At 43.0% G+C, this 22,654-nt stretch overlaps 2 protein-coding genes across 4 annotated transcripts; one reads left to right on the forward strand and one right to left on the reverse strand.

Annotated features, from left to right (window-relative positions):
* Window positions 1-1,037: 1,037 nt before the first annotated feature.
* Window positions 1,038-13,193, reverse strand: slc9d1 (solute carrier family 9 member D1). 2 transcript variants are annotated; one of them, XM_085456387.1, is made up of 15 exons: window positions 13,128-13,193; window positions 12,244-12,393; window positions 11,062-11,378; window positions 10,173-10,340; window positions 9,656-9,835; window positions 9,365-9,565; window positions 9,133-9,261; window positions 8,939-9,031; window positions 7,643-7,829; window positions 6,441-6,558; window positions 6,158-6,353; window positions 5,877-6,027; window positions 5,687-5,766; window positions 5,446-5,595; window positions 1,038-2,472 (listed from the first exon to the last, which is right to left on the reverse strand). In XM_085456387.1, exons 3-15 carry the CDS (start codon window positions 11,317-11,319, stop codon window positions 2,359-2,361), a joined length of 2,025 nt encoding a protein of 674 aa, XP_085312513.1. In that variant the 5' UTR covers window positions 11,320-11,378; window positions 12,244-12,393; window positions 13,128-13,193; the 3' UTR covers window positions 1,038-2,358. The 2 variants fall into 2 exon arrangements, with proteins under 2 accessions (XP_085312513.1, XP_085312503.1); XM_085456377.1 differs by having other exon boundaries at window positions 12,244-12,396.
* A 122-nt stretch (window positions 13,194-13,315) lies between these two features.
* Window positions 13,316-21,998, forward strand: dcun1d2b (DCN1, defective in cullin neddylation 1, domain containing 2b). Of its 2 annotated transcripts, none has more exons than XM_085456409.1 (7): window positions 13,316-13,382; window positions 16,187-16,403; window positions 16,477-16,645; window positions 16,803-16,933; window positions 17,019-17,101; window positions 17,411-17,507; window positions 18,023-21,998. In XM_085456409.1, the coding sequence occupies exons 2-7, from the start codon at window positions 16,229-16,231 to the stop codon at window positions 18,100-18,102; spliced, it is 735 nt and encodes a 244-aa protein (XP_085312535.1). In that variant the 5' UTR covers window positions 13,316-13,382; window positions 16,187-16,228; the 3' UTR covers window positions 18,103-21,998. The 2 variants fall into 2 exon arrangements, with proteins under 2 accessions (XP_085312535.1, XP_085312526.1); XM_085456400.1 differs by lacking the exon at window positions 13,316-13,382 and adding an exon at window positions 14,217-14,477.
* Window positions 21,999-22,654: the final 656 nt, after the last annotated feature.

Genomic DNA, 22,654 nt, shown 5'->3' on the forward strand with positions numbered 1-22,654 from the left:
GCTGTAGAGTGTCTGTAACTGGCTGCCGTCTCCTCGAGATAATAGGATGATGACAGTGAGGAGGTTTCTCAGGGATGTGCTGACTGCAGACTTTGTAAGTTATCAGCTTACACGGTGCAAGCATGCTGGTGTGCACACATACAGAGACACAGACGGACACGTGTAGGTGTGTCTCACATTATTATTATTGAGGTTTCCTGAGGTCTCGTAAGCCTGCTGTCGTTTTCGTGGAAAGGATTACTGTGTTTGGTGACGAGTGAATGTTTTAATCACGTGGACAGACACACATGAACGCTTCTATAAACATTCATGTGGAACTAAATATTCCACAGTCATCTGTTAGTGGTATTATAACAAAGTGGAGGCAATAGGGAACAACAGCCACAACAAGGTAGGCCACGTAGAACCACAGCAGGTTCGGTGTGGAAGAACTTGACTGGCCTGCACAGAGTCCTGAGCTCAACCCCACACCTGAGCCAGGCCTTCTCATCCAACATCAGTGTCTGACCTCACAAATGGATGAATGGACAAAAATTCCCACACGTTCCTCAATCCTGTGGAAAGCCTTCCCAGGAGAGATGAAGCTGTTAGAGATGTAAATGGTTAACCAACATCATATTAAACCCTACCAATCTAGAAGGGGATGTCGCTCAAGTGTATATGCGTGTGAAGACATACAAGTGTATGTAATACACTTGTATGTCGTATGTCCTCCACACCATTACACCATCTGGTTTTGTTTTTTCAGATCATTCTCTGTAAACACTAGAGATGGCTGTGTGGGAAAATCCCGGCATCCTGATCTGATGATTGGTTTGAACTTCAGCAGGTGGTCTTAACCATGCGATTGGCTGATTAGAGATTTGCAACTGAACAGGCGTAGCTAACAAAGTTCCTGATTATTGTAGATTTTTTCAGAAATTAACCTCTTAAGCAACTTTTTGCGTCTCTACAACACAACTACAGTTAATTAATTGCCAAGTTTCCCAGTGCAATTACTGGATCAAAGGAGGAAAGCAAACACGAGACCAAATAAATTCTTCGTTGTCATCTTCTTTTTAATAAATAAAATGAATTTAGCAGTTTAGAAATACACAATCATGAATGAAAACAGCACTTCTTTATGACTTGTAGTGTCTGCCATGACCACCAACACACATGTATGTAAACAGAAAAGAAAGAAACAGTATCTGAGAATCATATTAAAATATTCAGTAACCTGGCTGTTGGACACATTTACATTGCACTTTATGGAATATAAGACACTAACAGCACAAGATGAGCAGGAATACACTCCTCAAAGTCTTGTTTTTAGTGCAGAGAAGTGTTGAGCAGGCACATAAGTTTGACATTCAGGGTTAACTAGTGCATTTTGTATTCAAACGTAACGTCAGCGAAGAGTTGTCATTAGTGTCTGATGCATTTCTGCTCCTAAAATCATGTATTTCATTATCTACCTTCTGAGTTTGTTAGTAGTGTGACCTACCACGGTGTTCTGACATTTGCCAAGAAAAAAAAGAGTAACAAACTACAGTCTTCAGAGAGTGCTATTATAGCAAAATTCACAGTAGCACGATGATCAGAATAACCCACTTCTGATTAAATACAGCACACAGAAGGTTTTTACGTCAGTCAGAAGCACAATCTGTCATCTACGATAACCAAGAGCCGAAGAAGACAAAGTGAACAGTAATATAGTCATCTAGAAGAACGACGGAGGTCGTTTTACATAATACAAAAAAAATACTTCCCAAATATTTCACCTATTCATAAGATCACAAAACAATATATGGAGATGTGTTGAACTGTCATGTGATTTCTACATGGAGGAGGCAAATCTAAGGTTCAAATTGCATAAGTGACGGAATGACTGATGAAACAAGTGTCTGAAAATAAGAAGAAAGGCATTTCTGACATCAAAAGCGTCACAGCGTAAAGGATCTCTTATCTGTTGTGCTTCTCCTCAAAACATGTGCTTTCTATCAAAGGTTTTTTGTAAGTAGCAGACACCACCGAGCCTTACAGATGTTTCCAGATTACATGTAAAACTATTTCAGCATGTGATATTAAAATACAGTATAGTTTATCTAGCACATACACTACATGTTACACCAATTTGGACCATACCTAGGATGGAGAAACTGTAATGAAGGCTTTTTTAACAGTCAGAAGCAGGCTTTGATTAAGGACCTCAAGTCACTCTCCTCTAAAGCAGCAGATTGAGTCAGTACAAGAAGAAGAAGAAGAAGAAGAAGAAAAAGAGGGAGATTTGGTCCTGCATAAATAAAACTTCTTGTTATGCCACTGTTATTTCTGCAAAACTCAAACGAGAACCCTTTGGTGCTGAAGTCAGTGTGGTCATGTGACTGGTCTGCGTTCGGTGCGGGGAACCCATCTGTGTGTGGTAACCTTCCAGAGCAGCGGAGCCAGCAGCAGACTGAGAGTGGTGACGCTGAGGACCAGCAGGTACACCTGCACAGAGCCAGAGAGGCAAACCAAATAAAGATCCAATAATCAGATGGCGAAATGTCATTAACACAGACTTTGAGCTAATTTAACACTCTTTGATTTATTCCACAATGATACCCCAGGGAGAGAGATGGATGTTCTTAAATGCCAAGATATCAGTGACATAGACGGTCGTCCTAGTCACGATTCTTTACGATGCAAAGATTACTGCGTCATTATAGGATTAGCTTAGATCAGAGATAATAGGTCTTTTGGCTAAAAACTAACCAATGCAGTTGGTTCTTCTTTGTAAATAGACAATGGATGATTGACACTACACTACACAAGCCTACAGCAACATCCAAAAAGGCTACAGAGCAACCCCTCTACCACATCTAGGTTTGTCAGACCACATGTCCATGCTGTTGATCCCTGCATACACTCCCATTAGGAGAAGAGCCCCCCCAGTCACAAAAACTGTGAAAACCTGGCCAGAAGGTGCATCACATCAGCTGCAGGACTGTTTTGAAAACACGGACTGGAGCGTGTTCGAACATCAGGACCTTGAAGAGCACACAACATCAGTGCTCTCATATATTAACTTCTGTGTCAACAGTGTCACTGTGGACAAACGTCTCCGGGTGTATTCCAACCAGAAACCCTGGATGACTAAAGAGGTCCAGGTCCTGCTGAAGCAACGTGACGCCGCTTTTAGATCCAGTGATGGTATGCAGTACAGTGCAGCCAGATCTCAGTTGAAAAGAGGCATCAGAGAGGCCAAGGCAGCGTACAAGAGAAGGATCGAAGACCACTTCACCACCAACAACTCACGACAGGTATGGCAGGGAGTTCAGCACTTAACCAACTACAAACCTGGCAATACCACGTTGACTGAGGGTAACGCGGAGCTTGCAGAGGAGCTGAACCACTTCTTCGCACGCTTTGAGGTGAAGGGACCAGAGGCAGCAGCAGCAAAAACATCGGTCAGCAGCAGCCCAAGCCTCATAGTGCAGGAATATGAGGTGAGGCGCACACTGAGGGCAGTGAACCCCAGGAAGGCCACCGGACCAGATGGGGTAACCGCAAATGTCCTAAAAGAGTGTGCAGACCAGCTGGCTGGGGTCTTCACTAAGATCTTCAACACTTCACTGTCCCAGTCCTGCATCCCGCCGTGCCTAAAGTCAGCCACAATTGTCCCACTGCCAAAGCGTACTAACATTAGCAGCCTCAACGACTACCGACCAGTTGCTCTAACACCTGTTATAATGAAGTGCTTTGAGAAACTGGTCCGACGTCACATCATGTCCTGCCTGCCACCCACACTCGACCCGCTCCAGTTTGCATACAGAGCTAACAGATCAACTGAAGATGCCATTGCTACAACGCTCCACACCACCATCTCTCACCTGGAAGTGCAGGGCCGTTACGCCAGGCTGCTCTTTGTTGACTTTAGCTCTGCTTTCAATACGATACTCCCGGACAGACTAATAGATAAACTGCTGGAAATTGGACTTCCTTCCACCACCTGCCGCTGGATCAGAGACTTCCTCTCAGACCGTGTACAGAGAGTTAGAGTGGGGCCTCATCTTTCCTCAGCCCTCAGCCTCAACACCGGCTCTCCACAAGGCTGTGTACTGAGTCCCCTACTGTACACTCTGTACACACATGACTGTGTTAGTTCCCACCCAGACAACACAGTCATCAAGTTTGCAGATGATACCACTGTGGTGGGGCTCATCTCAGGGGGAGATGAGACTGCATACAGAGCTGAAGTTCAGAGGCTGTCAGATTGGTGTGCAGACAACAACCTGGACCTCAATACCACCAAAACAAAAGAACTGGTAGTTGACTTCAGAAGGAGGAAGTCCGAGCTGCAGCCTGTCAGCATCAACGGGGAGTGCGTGGAAAGGGTCTCCAGTTTCAAGTTTCTGGGTGTGCACATAGACACAGACCTCCAATGGAGCTCTAACACCTCTGCGGTCTTAAAGAAGGCCCAACAGCGTCTCCACTTTCTGAGAATCCTCAGAAAAATGGACCTGAAGAAGGAGCTGCTGACCGTCTTCTACCGCTGCTCCATTGAAAGTGTGCTGACATATTGCATCGGTGTGTGGTTCTCCAGCTGCACCACAGCACACAGAAAGGCACTCCAGAGGGTCATCAACATGGCCCAAAAAATCATTGGACATCCTCTTCCCTCCCTGAAGGACCTGTACAGCACTCGCTGTCTCAAGAGGGCACGCAGCATCCTACGGGACTGCACACACCCAGGACACCGGGTGTTTAAGCTGCTGCCGTCTGGCAGGAGGTTCAGGCTGCTGAGGTCCCGAACAAATAGACTCAAGGACAGCTTTTACAACAGGGCAATAGCCCTGATCAATGTAAATAGCTGACCTGACTGGATACCTCCCTGGACTTTTTAGGGGGAGGTAACAATGTTTAAAACGATAACAATAATATTTATATTTATAACAAGGTGCAATAATAATTAATGTGCAATAATAACAGTGTGCAATACACATACACTTATTCTTCTTTTTTATACTAAGTTAATATACTGTGTTGTGTTGTTTGTTACGTTGTGATGTGTCATATCGTGTCGTGTTGTGTTATATGTAGTGCCGACGTAGGACAGTTTTTTCCAATTTCATTGTACTACTGTACTATGTATGACTGTGCAATGACAATAAAGAGTTATCTTATCTTATCTTAAGATCTGCCCAGCTACTGTTCAAACCTGTTTTTGGGAGGGGCAGCCAATCAGAAGAAAACTGGCTGAAAGGGAGGGGCGAGTCAGCTACAGCTCAGAATAACATAAAAGTATTGACCTGGAACAGGGTATTATAGGTCTCGTCTAATTCTGCTTTAAACAATCATTAATAAATGATTATTTAAGGCAGAAGACGAAGCAAACAAAAGTCAAATTGAGCACCTACTATATTCTCCTCTGTCTGAATAGTAAAACAGATGCCAACACTAACATAAGAGGTAATCACTGACCTCTCTGGAGATGATGCCAGCTCGACGCGCACGACTGCCCAGGACGAAGGAGAATTCGCTGACCTGAGCGAGGCCAGCAGAGACGATCCACTGTATGTGCCGAGACCCTGGAGGCAAGATTGCTGACAGCACGAGTACAGCCATCATAAACTGGAAGGAAATAAGGAGTCAAATGAAACAGAAACTGGAGCTAGACAAAGAAAAGCAAAAAACAAAGACAAAACACAGGAGTAGTCTGTACCTTCATAATGACGAGTGTGAGAGTTAGCGCCAGCAGGATGGTGAGTTCATACAGCACAAATGTCGGGAACACGTGGAAACCTGCAGCATCACACAGACACACACTTACCATTCAGTAAAGTCACGGTAAACAACACAAAACTAACGCAACACCAAGGTCAGATCAGTCACATGATCGCGTTCAGGCTAACCGATAGAAGCAAAGAAGATGATGGCAAGGAAGTCTCTGATCGGCTCGATGCATCCCATGACCTCTGCTGTGACCATGTGACCCTGTGAGGACAGCAAAGCTCCAGCCAGGAAACAACCAAGCTCCATGGAAACATCCAGCACCTCAGTTACCTGCAGCATGAGTCAGCAAGAAAAGAACCAGCACAGACACACGACGGGTTAGACAAGAACATGAAATACATAATAAGTGAATAAAGTGAGATCTTTATCTAAAAGAAAAGGTTAAAAACAGACAGCATACTGTCAGCATGAAAAAGACAAAAGCTGCCATCCCCAGCACCAGGATCTCCCTGTTGCCTTTGCTCTCAGTGTGAAGCTTCTTGTAAAAGGGGCCAATCAGGAATGATCTGAAGAGCAAGCAGAGCAGAAGCACAGCAGCCAGCGACACCAGGACCTGGGCCAGGAGATAGAGCACGTGGAGGCTGCCATACAGGAAGCTGCGGTGCACAGAGGGAAGAGTTTACAATGCTGTGTGCGTGTTTACACAGAGCACACATGCAATAACAACAGAAAGACCAACACACCCGTCCAACTCTCCACTTTGTGCCTGGATCAGAGTCGGCATGACAGCGATGAAGAGGCCGAGCTGAACATCTTGCATCACCAACATCCCAAGGAGAACGCTGCTGTAGTCCAGCTCAGCTGCCACACACACACAAACACGTTAATGCTCACTGGCTAAGGAAAACACTCCTAGTAATCAATATTGTATAAGCGGATGTAGTGTGATATTAAATTTGCCTACATTAAAATGTGTAAATTACCTAGAGTAATGGCATGGGAAAAGGCCTGTGGATAGGCAAGCTGCTCTTAAATGTAAAATAAATGTGATTTTTCTTCACTGTGAGCAAAAATCATTTACCGCTGCTGTGCTAGCAGAAGTCAACACAGGCATGCAGGTCACAAAATCCTACTCAGCTATATACTATCAGAGGTAAGGGAGGATCTGCTGAATGCTGCTATAACTGGTATCTGAGGTATGCTTAACTTTCTGGAATGTGGCCAGAGGGATAAATATAGATTTTCTCTGTTTTTTATCTTTGAAATGGAAGTAGTGAAGAGGAAAAACCAGCTAGTCACATCTCATAGCAATTAAATGCAACCTGTTCTCTTCATGTAACAGACACACACGGTCTGTTTCCCTCAAACGCTTTAAACAATCTAATGAGAAGACTTTCAAAACACTTGTGTGAAAGTGCATACTTCTAAGGTTTTATTATAGAACATAACCCCTTAGCAGGTCATAAACTAGGTTAGTACAACTGCAAGCAACATCAGCCTCAGGTAAACAACAATACAAAATATTATACCATATCATTATTTATTGAACAAAACTACAGGAAAATGCAGAAGCAGTGTGTGGAAAAACTAAGCACACTTTCCTGCTTTCATAGGAATTAGGAGGTAAGTAGCATTCAGGTACTGCTAATCAGATACATTTAACTGATCATCAGCAAGTGTGATCACCTCTATGAAAGCAGAATTTTTGTCAGTTTGTTGGTCTTGAGCGTTTCTCCTGCTAAAGGTGGTTCTAAAACCTAGAAGCTGTATGAGGTGGATCACCTCATACAGCTTCTGCATTTTGGCTTCATTCTTACAAAATACACAAGGACACTGTGTAATGTATCATGTGTTATTGTTCATCTGATACTGTATTTACCTAATTTTAGGACCTGGTAATAACCAGATGATTGCTTTATTATGTCCTGACACATAAAACACAAACCTTCCTTATCTCCTCTGCTTCCTCCTGCCAGGAAGCGGGACACCAGTGGAGTGCTGGACAAGGACAAACAAGTAGAGATGAAGACAGTCTGGGTGGGTCGAATATGCAGGACTTGTCCCCACAGCAAACCGGCTCCTACCATCAGCAGACTCAAAGAGCAGGAACCCTGAACTGAAATCTTCCATACCTATGCACACATAGACAGGTTGATGACTGGATGATGACTGTCCATAAAGTAAGTAACAGAGGCTTTAAAAACAAATGGTATTAAAACAACTAGACTATGAGCAATAGTGGATTTTACAGAAACATTCTAATACTGATGTGGAATTAAATCTAGATGTATCAGCCAATATTCTTCAGCATGTCCGCTGCTACTTAAACTTTTTCTAAATTATCCCAAGCATAAAAAAAGCTTCTATATTAGCACAAACTGGACAGTAATTACACATTACATTGGCAAACATCAGCTGCTAACATCCAATATATGTCTGCATAGTTTCTCGGTCATCCAGGTCACTGCTGTTTAAGGAGGTTAGAAAGAAAGCGACCAGACTTCTTTAAGTTTTCTTTTAAAATCATTTCTCTTCTCATCCAAGAGGCTTCTTCACTTCTAAAACCAAAAGGTTGAGAGTCCCAGGTATTTAAACCCTTGTGCGGTCTTCAAAAAACGTAAAGTCCAGTCGCCTTCTTTTCAGCTCTAATAATATACCAATCAGGCTCTAAACCAGGGGTCTCCAACTCCAGTCCTCAAGGGCCGCTGCCCTGAAACTTTTCCATGCGTCCCTGCTGCAACACACCTGAATACGACTAGTAGGTCATTAGAAGGACTCTATAGAACCTGACTGCATGCTGAGGTGGCAACTCAGCCATTTGATTCATGTTCCAGTAGCTCATGAGTGAATGAACATGGTGCAATAAAAGTACATTATTCCTAACACTTACATTTACTTAAACTGACATGAGTAGGGTTAGGGGTTGCCACCTCAGCATGCAGTCAGGTTCTATAGTCTTGCTAATGACCTACTAATCGTATTCAGGTGTGTTGCAGCAGGGTCGCATGGAAAGGTTTCAGGACAGCGGCCCTCGAGGACTGGAGTTGGAGACCCCTGCTCTAAACCAAACATTGAAGGACATAAAAGTATTGTTTTAAAAGTTGCTTTCATACTGATGTTGGTTAATTCGTGTCATGCTGCACCACCGCAATACAACACACAGAACAGTTTGACCATGTCATTGGCATCAGTGCCAGACTTGCCTTTGCATTATTCCAAAAGCAAAATCTTCTTCATTTACCTTTCTGAGGCGCTCAGGTGAGAACTCCAGTCCGACCACAAAGAGAGTGAAAAACACACCCAACTCCCCGAGAGTCTCCACCTGAACCATAGACTGCAACAAGCAAAGCCGAGCACAGATATAAACAACAAGCACAGAAAGTAGAAAAAAAGACTGATTTAAAAAAAATTAATTACAGTCTCGCTCTCACACACCTTGATGCTGTTGAGCCCAGAAGGACCAAGCAGGACCCCGCAGATGATATATCCAAACATGGGAGGAAGACCCGCCAGAGTGCAAATCCAGCCACAGGGCAGAGACAACATCACCACTGAAACCAAGTCCTGCACATACATGTTTAAAAAAACCCGTCAATACTGACTAAAAACGACTCAAAACAAATTAATACAGAGTATCTGCTTCTTATACACGCGAGGAATGACTGACTTTGATAAAGTGGTGGTCGGCTCTCGGCATTGTTGAGTCTCGCGGTTTAGTCAGAACATACTGGTTGTTCTGCGAGTCAATGAGCATGCTCAGTCCCAGGTCATCCTCCACTTCCTTTTGCCTGGACTTGTTCTTCCTCTTGCTTCCATTCTCTTCGTCGTCTTCCACTCTCAGCACGGCCTCTACATTCACTCCTTTCATCTACACAGCACACAGCACGGAAGGAGCTACAATCACTATCATCTTCAGTTTTTGAGTAACCAAAATATGTGACAGTGACTGTCTGCAGACCTGCTTGTTGTTGTCAAAGGCGTGCTCTTCGATCTCCTCCTCAAGTCGGTCGGCTGCCTTCCTGACATCCTCCAGGATCTCATCCAGGATGGACAGAGTCTTGTTCTGGGCCAAAGCGCTTTTAACAGCTTCCTGCTGATGCTTCTCAGCCGCCACCAGCTCCACGTACTCCTGTTCTTCCTGAAGTGAGATAAGAGGGGCCATGCATATGTTAGGAGAGATGAATGTAGGAAATGTGTATTAAAGATTCAGTCTTAAATTTTGAGGTCTGTAGGATGATCATATCAACAGTCTCCTATATTCACACAGGACTTATTTGATAATAAATTTACATTTTGGATAGTCTTTTTGGGAGTTTCCATTTCTGCTACAGGTCTCTTCCTGTTAAAAGACAGTTTTTTCTTTCCACTGTCACCAAAGAGCTTACTCATAGTGGGTCATCTGATTGTTGGGCTTCTGATATTTCCCTGTCTTTTGAAAAACTGAGATACAAATAATGAAACACAGCTGACTTCACCTTTATGGCTGCCTCCCTGAGGGCCTCCAGCCTTTGTCTGCTGCTCTCCTTCATGTTGACCACATCCTTGTAGTCTCCCTGTAGCGCTCTCTGCAGGCTGTGCAACGCCTGGAACACGAGGTGCTCGCTCTCATTCAGCTCCTTCTGCAAAACCTCCAGAGTGTGAACCTTAATGCAGACAAACAGAAACTTGTCAATCGGTAAAATGTCTCTGGTCATCTTTCACTGAAGCCACCGTGTGCAGTGCAGTTTACAATTCTTCATCGGAGACTGGACATGACAAACAGGACAAAACAGATTGTGATGAAGCAGGTTACAATAGGATGAAGGTGCATTTTATGTGACTCTCGGCACACATCAGAAGAGGCACTTAAACACAATAAAACAACTGAATGCACACTATCCGTATATGCAGAATAAATATGTGCAGAAAGTCACATGTTGAATTTAGATGGATGTCACAGCTCTGGGGAAGAAACTGCCTCTCAGTCTGGTGTTGTGTTTTAGTGAGTTAACCAGAAGGCATTTCATTCAGATCGTTTCAGAGGTAAACTAGAAAAAAAAACTTTGAAGATTTGAAGAAACCACATTAAATTTAAATGTGTTTTCAGCTTGGTCTGGTATAAAAGTCTAAAAGTGGTGCTTAGCTATTTCTCCTGTTAGTTGTTTTAATCAAACCAGTCATCTTATCGCTACATGCACATATCATAGGAAACATGAATTATAAGCATGCACAGTCATTCTGTGCAACAGTCAGAGAGGCAAACAGTTTAGAGACCTAAAGAAGAATTACAGGTTATGCAAAAGTTAAATGTCTCTAACTCTTCAGTGGATAACAATTTGAAAGGAGCTCTTGGCTCCATCAGATTGCTTTTTCTCAGTCTGGTACCTGGAAGTGTTTCTCAGTCTCTGAAAGGCTCCGGTCTTTCCCAACAGCATCGGCAGCAGCCTCCAGCTTCTTGAAAACCACATTTTTCTGACGTAGGAGGCCCACCAGCCGCTTGCAGTTACCAGCCACCCAGCTCTGCCCGTGTGCAGCCCTTTTACTTCGATAGAGCTTGACGGCATGCTGGGCCACCTGGTCTTTGTGGACCACGGCAGATGCCCCTGCCAGGCTGAGGCACAGCAGCCAACATACAGCCTGCATCCAAAGTCCTACTCGCGTCTTCACCAGGGTGTGAGGGGGACTGAAGACGGGTGTGAGGCCTGGATATGGAAAAGGTTTTTTTTTAAAAGTAAAAAAAAAACAAAATAGTATGACAGATTAAGATGGGTTGAGTGTCAATGCAAATATATCTATATATCAGCCAGTCATATGGCAAAAATTCAATGCATTTGTTGACATGGTTGAGACAACCTTCTGGAACTGAAGCTGAGCATCAAAATGGGAAAGAAATGTGATTTAAGTAATCCCCTTAAAACCAAACTACCATCTACCCATCTCCCAATGGCTCCTTCCTGTAGGATAACACACCATCTCACAAAGCGCAAATAATCTCAAACTGGTTTCTTGAACATGACAATGAGTTCACTGCACTCAGATGGCCTCCACAGTCACCAGATCTCAATCCGTAGAGCACCTTTGGGATGTGGTGGAACATATGACTCAGATCATGGAGCCATGTGTGATGCTGTCATGTCAATTTGGACCAAAATCCCTCTCCCATGTTTCCAGCACTTTTTTTTAAATATAAGCCATGAAGAATTAAGGCAGCTCTGAAAGCAAAGTGAGTGTTGTTATGTGAGATACAGTGTGTACTTATGCAACCTGTATATTTACTATTGTTATACCAACAGCCTGTTCAGTCTTTAAGCAGGGTGTGGTGGCAGCTGAACATGAGTTCCGTCTTGCTAGCAGTTCTTATTATTAAGCTTCACCTTAATGTGACTGAATGCTTAACCTGTAAAAAATTCCAGAGCTGCTTCCTCTGCTGCCTTCATCAAATACGCTGCAGTGTATATAGTGAGGGAAAGGATTGTATTTAAAAAAGAAACAACCAAAAAAACAAAACATCCAGGTTGCTTTACATTTAATCTTTATCCACACCAACACTGAATACATTCAACTCACAGCCAAGGCAGTCTGCACTGTTGTGAGCATGAGTCAAGCTGAGAGATGTTTACTTTCCAAACTCCTCCTATGTCCTTCTTCCTTTGGGCTAGGCTGCAGACGCTCTGCCACTGCAGCTAGAAATCAGTAATACCACTGTTCCGTCTTGAGCTGCTGAAATGGACAAGCACACATACGCGCACACACAGGTTCTCAGATTTAAGGCATTACAAACTTGAAAAAAGCCATGTCACCCTCAGAGAATTTAATGTAAACAAAACCAGAAGTGCAGTTTAAACATTTCCCCTACATTTCCTTTCACTTTACAAACGCTTGATCTATGAAAAAAGACCGCGTATACACCATGAAAAACTAACAATGTTAAATGACTATATAACAGGTTATGTATGTTAAAAATAAAACACCAATGCCATTATAAACAGCCTCCATTCTATTATTATTACTGACACAGTAACATTAAAGGTTAATGTTTTATTTGGTTTCGATAGAGTAGATTTTTAAAAATATAATACATTGCTTTGTATGACAAAGTCTTTGTTGTTGTAGTGATGTAAAAAGAAATACTCAAGTAAAATGAAAATGTTCCTTCCCACAGGTGATCTGCACTAAACTTTGGACTCGTACCTAAAACTTGAAGTTTTACCTTGTCAGGATGTGCATAAAAAACACATAAAAAATGGAGCACAGACGTGTCAATGTAAAATAAAACGGGGAGGACATTTAGCTATCTTAATAACACACACCGCCAGGTATGAATGACATACCGAGGAAACAGCACGGACAGCCAGTGAAATCACCCATTTTCTTCACTGTCCCAAACACAGATTACTCGACTTCTATGAGTGGGTATATCAGCAGAAACAGATGAGTAAAGAAATCACTACCTGCGAAATGTGTGTACTGTCCTGGCTCTCAACTCCACGACTGAAGGAGCAGCAGAAGAAGAAGGAAACAATCGTGCTGTTGTGCCGCACTACCACCACCCCTCCTCTCCTGCCACATAGCTGGAGACAGCGTCGGTGCAGGCGTTCACCGGTTTTTACTTGGCCACCAACTTCATGTTTACTCCGACCTCCGGGCCGTCGGTAGCAGTGTCGGTGCAGGCAGACAGGAAGGGGTAACAATACTTTTTTCCCCAGGTAGGTACAAACGCCCAGTCCCTAAAACAGCTGAGTTAGTTCTAGTGTGGCTAAAGTTGAATAAGCTGTTAGGTAAAGCTAAGTTAGCTTCCAAATTGCCCGGAGCTGTCAGACCAGCTCCAGCCAGCTGAGTCCACACACACACTTGTGACACAGCCGTTAACGCTATCTCAACTTTGCTAACATTAGCAAAGAAATGACAGTCGTGTGTGTCGACAGCGGATCCCCTCCCCATTTACACCAGGCGCAACTAAAACTAAACAACCCCTCCTCTGCTTTCAGAACATATTCCTGTCGATAAAAATTAAAGATCCATCTTCAGATTACTTCCGAAACATCTTTATCAGATTTGATATGGGAGTTGTAGTTCTCAGGTGTTTTGCGTTTTCGACTCGACTCTTGCGTCAAGTGCTTTTACGTTATGGTAGCGCTTCTCCGTTTTTTCTTTTGTTTTTCGGTTATGACACATTTTCACTGTTGTGTAAAGTCGTATTATTTCGGTGAAGCGAGAAAAAATACCGTTAAATTATCTCCACGCCTAGTTCTATGACCCGTCCCCCTCAACAAGGGTTATACTCACGGTGTAGTATCGCAGTAATAGACGCGGAGTAATAATGAGACTTTTTAGGCGGTGTCAGAGACGTTGCACAATATTTAAGAATAAAACAAGTATTTTACCGAAGCGGGGATTGTATCTTGAATTTCAGCGGTGCTGAACTACATTACCCACGACTCCAATTGCCGTACAGTAGCCCAGTTCTTTTGCGCATGCGTGCCTGGGGGAAATTGGATCTCAAGTTGGCCAAAACAGCGGGTGATAAAAATGGTAGGTGAGATTAAAAATGAGAAACCGTTAGAGTTGTTTATCCCCGTTTATGAGCTCCTCAGACAGTAACAGCTGTCTCTGACGCTCAGGGGTCACCGCAGTGTGCGGGGTCGGGGTGTCCGCGGCCAAGTGTCGCATCGTCAGAGATGTGTGTGAGGAATGTGAGGGGAGACGGGAGGTCAGTTGTTGATGTTTTTGAGACGGGATGCATGCACTTGCGCCACGCACCTTTGCCTTTATGGGGTAGCTCGTCTGCGATGCTGACCCAGGTGAGGATACCCCGTGAAGGATCCCTCCCCCGTGCCTAGAAGGACCAGGTCGACGAGCTGTGGCCTGCCATAGTGCGTTTGCTGTTTGATCATCGCGTGGGTCAGGTCTGCAAAGACGGGCCACATGATCAAACAGCATATTCGTGGACTAACCGAACCTCGTGGCCGTGCATTTGCAAGTGCTAACATCAGCGCTGTGGCACACCTGGTTTCCAGCCTTTTACTTTTTAATTACATGCAAAGCTTAAAGTAGTGAGAGACCGCACAGCAAGTTTTCTGTGGAGTTTCTAGTGAAAGCCTCAACTTAAAGGGAAGTCTTTGCACTCTAGCATACTCTAATAGCACTTACCCTGTATGTTTGAATGTTGGTGTGCAGTCTGATGATGCATGGCAGGATTACCAAAGCTGGCGAAGTGGGGGACCTGTCCTCCATTACCCCAGGACTTAGAGGGGTCCAGAATTTGTAATGTTGGTTTGATGAGCATTATTTGAATTTATATGCAGCTTGAAATATTTTAATTACTTGAAAGAAGGGCCTGTGTCTAGGGATGGGTATTGATAAGATTTTCACGATTCCGATTCCATTTTCGATTCTGTTTAACGATTCGATTCTTTATCGATTCTCTTATCGATTCTTATTTTTAAAAAAGGAGAACACTAAGGTCGATTAGCTTAGAACTTTGTTTTATATCTTCTCTTTGAACAAGATAGAAATTTAGGAGTAGCATGGCCTTACAAACCCAACAGTGAGATCTTAAGAGGTCCAGCCTACGGCTCTTCAATGGGGTGTCACAGGGTCCCCAGGAAAAAAAAATTGTAAATGTAAAATAATAAAATAAATATTATCCCGTTGCAATAACAAAGTGTAACATAAATTATTCTGTAGCAATTACACAAGAATATCCAGTAATGTCCCTGCCTACAATTAAACACATTCACTTACCAAAGTGAAATCGGGGGCATCTGCTGTGGCAAATAGGTTCAAGCCTTTGACCACAAACTTAGTCACTGCTCGGTGACATTCGTCTATCCTGGCCTGAAAGGAGACGCTATCGGTAGACTGCAGCGAGAACTGCCAGCATCTGAGCCAGACTCTGTCTGTCTCTCTCATCATGGTCACCTAAACGCACAGTAATAGCAGGTTTTGTAATAAGGCAGATCGCGCTAACATAATATGCACTGTTAGTTGATTATTTACCTGCCGCATTAACGGGAGAGGACGTGCAAACGTTACCGCTGCTGCTGGGTTGAGATTCACGAGTCCGGAGCGGAATTAAAAACACGACATTCATTTAAGGTCATCGTGTGTTTTGTGAGCAAATGCTTTTGCATATTCGTCGTGTTTCCTCCCTTAAATGAAATCTCTACTTTGCAAGTATTGCAAGTTGCCCTGTTGTCATCCGTTCTCATAAAGTATAACCAAACTTTTGAGCATTTGAGCCGCTTAGGCACCGTGTTTCCTGCCAGGTAAGCAACGCTCTGCAACGTGGTGACGTCATTCGGGGCGACTGGAATCAATAAGGGAATTGTTTGCAAAAATGGCAAACACTTTCAAGGAATTGAAATAGTGGGAACCGGTTCTCAACAAGAACCGGGTTTCGATACCCATCCCTACCCGTGTCTATCTTACCTTATCACATTTGATACTCTTTCCTATTTCATTTATATTTTGGCCCCTGCATTCACCTGCATCCCTCCTTACTTTCCAGCACAAGCTGAAGTCATCACAGAAGGACAAAGTTCGGCAGTTTATGTCCTTCACGCAGGCAGGCGAAAGGACAGCTGTGTACTGCCTGGCACAGAATGACTGGAAACTAGAAGTCGCCACAGACAACTACTTCCAGAACCCAGACCTCTACTACAAAGAATCCATGAAAACCTCAGTGGACCGCAAGAAGCTGGAGCAGCTCTACAACAGATACAAAGGCAGGTGTCAGGGATTGAAATCGGAGCGATCCGCTCATTCCGTCGCGCTCATTATTTTCGGCTTTTGTTGTAGATCCCCAGGATGAGAACAAGATAGGCATCGACGGGATCCAGCAATTCTGCGATGACCTGATTCTAGATCCGGCGAGCATGAGCATACTGGTGGTGGCGTGGAAGTTCAGAGCAGCCACGCAGTGCGAGTTCAGCAGGAAGGAGTTCCTGGATGGCATGGCTGAGCTAGGGTGAGCAGTAACTGGCTTTGAAATCTATTTTGTGATTAACTGTACTGCATTTCTGACATATGAGTGTATGTACTGTGCCGTTTGTCTCTGTAAGACGAGTCATACGAGTATTTAAGGTTTCATATTTCAGACTTTACATCATCATCATGTCCTACAGGTGCGACAGCCCTGAAAAGCTTAAGGCCATTCTTCCCAGACTAGAGCAGGAGCTGAAAGACTCAGGAAAGTTCAAAGACTTCTACCAGTTTACCTTCAGTTTTGCCAAGAACCCAGGCCAGAAGGGGTTAGGTAAGAATGACAGTGTGTAGGGAAAACACTGTTTTTAATCAAAAACATGAAGCATCCACCCTTAAACAGATTTTCTGCTTTCTAGACCTGGAGATGGCCGTGGCTTACTGGAATCTAGTTCTCACAGGTCGGTTCAAGTTCCTGGATCTGTGGAACCGCTTCCTGCTGGTGAGTGTGGGATGTTCTGTTGTCTCCCCGTTCTTTTCATTTTTGGATCAGTGGGACATTTGGGTATCTGACATGCATGAATCGATTTCCCTGGCATTTCAAGCATGCTTTGTCCATCTTGTTGACCTATATAAAAGAAATAATCCAATCCCCCACATTGATTTTTGACAGTTTAGAGTTATGTCACCTTTAATTGAGGCTGTTTGTTTGTTGCCTTTGTAATTTAAAAAAAAAAGTGTTTTTTTTTTTAGTTTTTTTTTATGATCACAATGAAACTCCAAACGTTTCCTGTTGCTGTGCTGCATTCAGGAGCATCACAAACGATCGATTCCCAGGGACACATGGAACCTCCTCCTGGACTTTGGCAATATGATTGCAGACGACATGTCAAACTATGATGAGGAAGGTGAGCTAACGAGTCTGGATGAAGATGATCGGTGAACACATTGAAAGCTCATCAGTTGTAACATTAAATACGAATAATTCAGGGTGTTGTCTCTTTGTCTGCCCCTACGCCAGCGCACAAGTGACTTGAAGTACTGTGCAAATGCTTTGAGCCACCAATAATTGCTTTCTTTTGCTTTAAATGAGCCAGATTTTCTAGTAGTTCACATTTCTTAAGCTAAATCTATGATAAAGGCCAACAATAAGTCAGTTTGACAGGTATAAAATTGTATTTTTTCAGCAGCTAAACAGCTCTTAGCATCTCTTAGAATCTAAAAAAAAAATGAAGGAAAGTTGACAAGTAGCGGGCAAAAGAATTGGCAGGCCGTTAAAAACCATCTACAGCAGAGTCACTTCCTTTAAGGCCACCCTTTTATCTAACTTTCTTATCTCTGATGTCTTGAATCGTGATTTCACTACTTAAATCTTGTTTATTTATTCCCTCTAACATATTCCCCTTCTGCTCACTCTCCTCAGGGGCCTGGCCCGTCCTGATCGACGACTTTGTGGAATTTGCTCGGCCGATTGTGATGGGGACCAAACGCAACGTGACATAATGTTTGTCCCGGCTTCATGCAGCGGATTGAGTTTCGCATTTCTTCCTGTTTTCTTTTCCTGAATGAGGTTTTTGATACAAACGAGCCAAAAATGAGACTACTTCTAATTAAGCCTGACTGCAGCTTTTTCCATTAGGATTGTTCTTCCAACTGCATACGATGCCTCTGAAAGGGAGAGACCCGAACTTTTAAAATGGAAAGCAGGACGGGAATCAGCCAGAAAGAGAACTTTTTTTCTTTTTTTAGTTGTTGTTTGCTGACACAAACAGCAATGTGAAGAGGATGTAAATGCTCAAACTTCTCACCGACAGGTGTAAAACCACACCTGTGGACTCACTAACCAGCAGCCTCGGTACAGTGACAGCCAGAGAGTCGGTTGGAAGTTAAACTCTGCATGTTTTGTGAGCTAGTGTGGAGTGGTGCCATGATGTGTGTGTGTGTGAGTGGGGGTGGTGCTATTAAGGTTATTTTCACGGATGTTGCGAATGTGTTGCTCTCCAAGTTACAGTGAGAGCAGACAGAGGAAGTGAGCTTGAGTGTGTTTGTGTGTGTGTCTGTGCATATTGCCTTATTTACAATACCATCCCACATATCTTTGGTTTTGTTGATATGTAAAAAGCTGGAATAATTCACCTTAAACTCCACATCTTGTGTTCAGAGATCTAGGTAGAGAAGCACGTTTGTTGAGCACCAGCAGAATCACAAAGGCTTTATCGATCTGTTACAGTGGTGTCACTTTCATTTCATCACACAAACCCCACTGAACGTCTGTCTCTGTCACTAACTGCAGGCTTTCTGTGCTGCTCCTGATAGCTCTACCTCCTGCAGAGGCTCAGAGAGGGACGTCTGTGTTCTGAATTAGGAATTACCAAAAAAAAAAAGCATCGTAAAAGGAAATGAAGTTGATGAGATAAACATGTTACTGCTGTTTGGGGCATTCTCAAGTGAGCTGAGGAGCTCGCAGGTGATTGCAGAGAGAAGTGCAGCAGTCAGTTAATGTGCTCGTATTCAGACTGACGCCGGTAGATTTTTGTTGTGACTTCTGTGGCTCGCTCAGGCCTGAAGCTCTTCTAAAGGAGCTTTAGAAGAGCAAAAACAGGTCGTGGCACTTTTTTTTGTTTTTGGTGCAAAAGCAGCATTTGGGATGCTGCAGCATTACACTTGTTGGTTTTATGTCTTGACTTTAGCAGCGATTAAAAGTACGAACACAGAGAGAAGCTGAGGGGCGCCCTGACTCTTTCCTGTCATCCCGGTGAGGATGACTTGTCACCTCTACAAACTGCACTGAAGTACACTTTTTCTGTTGTAGGATTATACGTTTTTATTTAATCAGACGGCACTGTGTGGAGCATCGGAGTTATTCGCGTTTCGTGGCAGTAGGTTTCTCTCACGTGCTAACGTTTTTATAATGAAGTTGTGCATCGCAGCAAGGAGTATTTTAACTGATTGTTTACACGGCTGAAGATTGCTTTTTATAGATTTGGTTGAATTTATTACATAGGACAACATGAACACTGCTCAGGCTGCCATCTAGTGGTGGCAGTGGGCTATAGCATTTCTCACTTTTCTGTAGTTTAATAAAGACTTGAGCCTTTTAACACTTAAGAGATCAGTGCAGCAATGCTTATTATTATTATTATTATTATCATTATTAATAGGATTAACTGTTTCTCTTTAAGTGTACCTAAAACACTCTACATCCCAGAGTATGGCAGAAGTAGGGGTGCAACAATACACAAAATTCACGGTTCGGTTCGGTTCGATACTTTGGTGTCACGGTTCGATATTTTTTCGATACAAAAAAATGTTCATGCCTTTTTAATTTGTCATTTATTAAAATTATAAATATATATTTTAACTCAAAAGTACAGTTTTTAAATTTAACCCTAACCCTTGTGCGTGTTTTTTATTTTGACAGCGAATGCGCACCTGCGGACCACTTATGTGCAGCCCTGGTTATTTAGCTCGTCATATTGCAGCCACAGAAATTCTTTTGTCCATGAAACCATAAAGCTGCACTTTCTTTTTGCCTTATAGTCTGATTTGTCATAACTTCTCCGTTTTGTGGTAAGCTTTTCTTTGGCTGTCACTTCTTCACCCTGACCTGTCTTATTTGGCTCAGCAGAACTAAAATATATATCTGTCTGTGAAGGTGCTCAGTCATCCAGGTCATCGTAGTCAAATATAAATCCTGCTGCTTTTACACGCGCACTCACATAAGCTCAGCGATTCTCTGCGCGATCAACCTCTCACATGTTTAAGCTGCGGGAGATTTCACTTGTCATGTTTGCATAGTAAGCTAACGATTAATAAGACGATGTCAGAGGAATTGGTGCACAAATTATCATCACTCACAGATCAGTGCTGTCGCTCTCTATACACAGTTCGCGCGATTGCAAAGTGAAAGCAAAAAAACAAGCGCAAATTCAAACGCGATTTCAATATGTCACATATTGACAGTGGCTCACCGATGCCAATGACATAATTACCCAGCTACATTTCCGAAAGAATGCAAAAGCATTGACATATATTTTTCCTTCCTACAATAGCCTGACAGGCAGGGAAGAGATAGATTTTGGTAGCCCGACTGAAAAAATCGCTAGCCCCGGGACGTCGGGCTAGCGATATTGCAAGCCCTGTATCTGATTGAGGAATCACTCATCTTTGGAAAAGAGAGTTTATTACAGAGAAATGTCTCTTTCCAAAATAAAAGCTATACTATCCGCTTCTTCTGGGCTATATTCTCAGCAGCATAAGGAGAATCATGTGCTAACAGCTGTCTAAATGACTCGGCTAAAGTTAGTAGCATGCTTTTTGTTTTTGTCTTTGCACTAGGATGATGTCGGCGTAAATGTGCAGTCATATTCGTTGTGTTCCCACTAGTGCTTTCAGGTTAATCTCGTTGAAATGACGTTAACGCCACAACACGGCAAATCTCCGTTAACGAGCTACCGCCAATCGCCCCATGCATGGGGCTAGACGGCCAACACGTTAACGAGTGAATCTGCGTTTGACTACTCCACCTAGGCTGCACTGTCAACCCTAGGCGGAGTAGTCGAACGCAGATTCACTGAGCGCTCAACACAGACAGCATCGTCAGAAGGAAAGTTGATAAAATAAATTACAAATGTTGTATTGTTCGATACATATGCGTACCGAACCGAAAGCACTGTATCGAACGGTTCAATATCGATACGAATATCGTTGCACCCCTAGGCAGAAGGTACCAGAGCTCAGGTCCCCGTCACCCTCTCCTCAGTCAGGGTGAGCTGTGCGGCTTCCTGTATTTGTCAGTTCTGGTTCTGTCATGTGTTGTCACTTCAGTTAAACCATGTGCTGAAATAAAGATAGTAATTCTCTTGCATCTGCAGCTACCTACAGGGGGAAATAACTTGACAACCTGGTTGGAAATGCTCATATTTATGTAAACACAGTCACTCATAAACTGTGGTGGTATGTGTGTGAATGTATCATTTTCTTTCTTTCTTTTTTTTTAAGTTCAAGGTAAATCGGGACTGGATTGTGGGTTCACTTCCAGACTGATTATTGCGTCACAGTGTTTGCCGTTGTAATTAAGTTAGACATCTTGCTTTAATAACAAAGTTTCCGTCCTGTCAGCATCGCCACCGTCAGCCAGGGTGGCTGTTATCTAACACCTGTGGTTCAGGAGTGACAAAACAACTTCCAGTATTTAGTGTTCTGTTACATTCAGTGCATTTTTAGTTGTCGAATGTGCGATCGGCTGTTTCTAGTCGCACGTGGTCATGGTCTTTAAGACAGTGTTATTTTTGCTGGCAAGAAAACAGGTATTTACAGAGTAATGTTTCTGCTGCAAAAGCATACCGAACATTGTTTTCTTGATAAATGTTGTCAATAAAGCATGTTGTTTTTAACAATCTTGTAAAAGGTGGGTTTTTTCACAACTATTTGTAGTTTTTGATTTTAGTTTAGTTTTAATTAACTACAGTTGCCTTGATCCAGTGACCTTTGTATATTTACCCCTCAGAGTTTTCAAACAGCTAGATGGTGATGGGCAAAATGCTTGAGAACTATGAACATTGAAGTTTTATTGAAAAAGGGAAAATGATGTCATTGGTAATGTGCTGGAGAGGAGTCGGAGTGCCCTCTGCTGGACAAACTATCCGATGACCCCACTGTGAAATGATCCCATGCCTCTTTGTTTTACTTTTTTTTAAAAAAGTTCTTTCAGCTCATATTGAACAACACATACCAATTTATAATAATAATAATAATAATAATAATAATAATAATACATTTGTGTTATATAAAAGTTGTTTATGTCCAGTTGCACTTAACACAAACCCAGCACAGTGATTTCAGAGATGTTTTAAAAAAAATCAGCAGGAAATGGGAGGGGAGAAAACATCCTCCTGCTGAGGACGAGTTGCCCATCATGTTTGAGTGTATGTAAAATGGCTACTTGTTAACAGTTGCCTCTTATCAACTTGCATTCCTGCTGTATATCATCATGATCATTGTTCTTCTGGTAATGCTTTGTCTAGTGTTACTCTGAGTATAATAATAAGGGCAG

This window comes from Copadichromis virginalis, linkage group LG1, assembly GCF_057382275.1.
Source record: "Copadichromis virginalis isolate Kocher_CV1m ecotype Utaka linkage group LG1, C_Virginalis_male_GT1.1, whole genome shotgun sequence".
Taxonomy (NCBI): domain Eukaryota; kingdom Metazoa; phylum Chordata; class Actinopteri; order Cichliformes; family Cichlidae; genus Copadichromis; species Copadichromis virginalis.

Excerpts from the sequence above, each read along its gene's own strand:
- slc9d1 (XM_085456387.1), bottom strand. The coding sequence starts at position 11,319 with ATGCAGGCTGTATGTTGGCTGCTGTGCCTCAGCCTGGCAGGGGCATCT. Across the intron at positions 7,830-8,938 it reads CACCTGAGCGCCTCAGAAAG|GTATGGAAGATTTCAGTTCA; the intron begins GTAAATGAAGAA and ends ATGTGTGCATAG. Across the intron at positions 6,354-6,440 it reads CAAAGTGGAGAGTTGGACGG|CTTCCTGTATGGCAGCCTCC; the intron begins GTGTGTTGGTCT and ends TGTGCACCGCAG.
- dcun1d2b (XM_085456400.1), top strand. The coding sequence starts at position 14,355 with ATGTGTGTGAGGAATGTGAGGGGAGACGGGAGGTCAGTTGTTGATGTT. Across the intron at positions 14,478-16,186 it reads CGTCTGCGATGCTGACCCAG|CACAAGCTGAAGTCATCACA; the intron begins GTGAGGATACCC and ends CTTACTTTCCAG. Across the intron at positions 16,646-16,802 it reads GATGGCATGGCTGAGCTAGG|GTGCGACAGCCCTGAAAAGC; the intron begins GTGAGCAGTAAC and ends CATGTCCTACAG.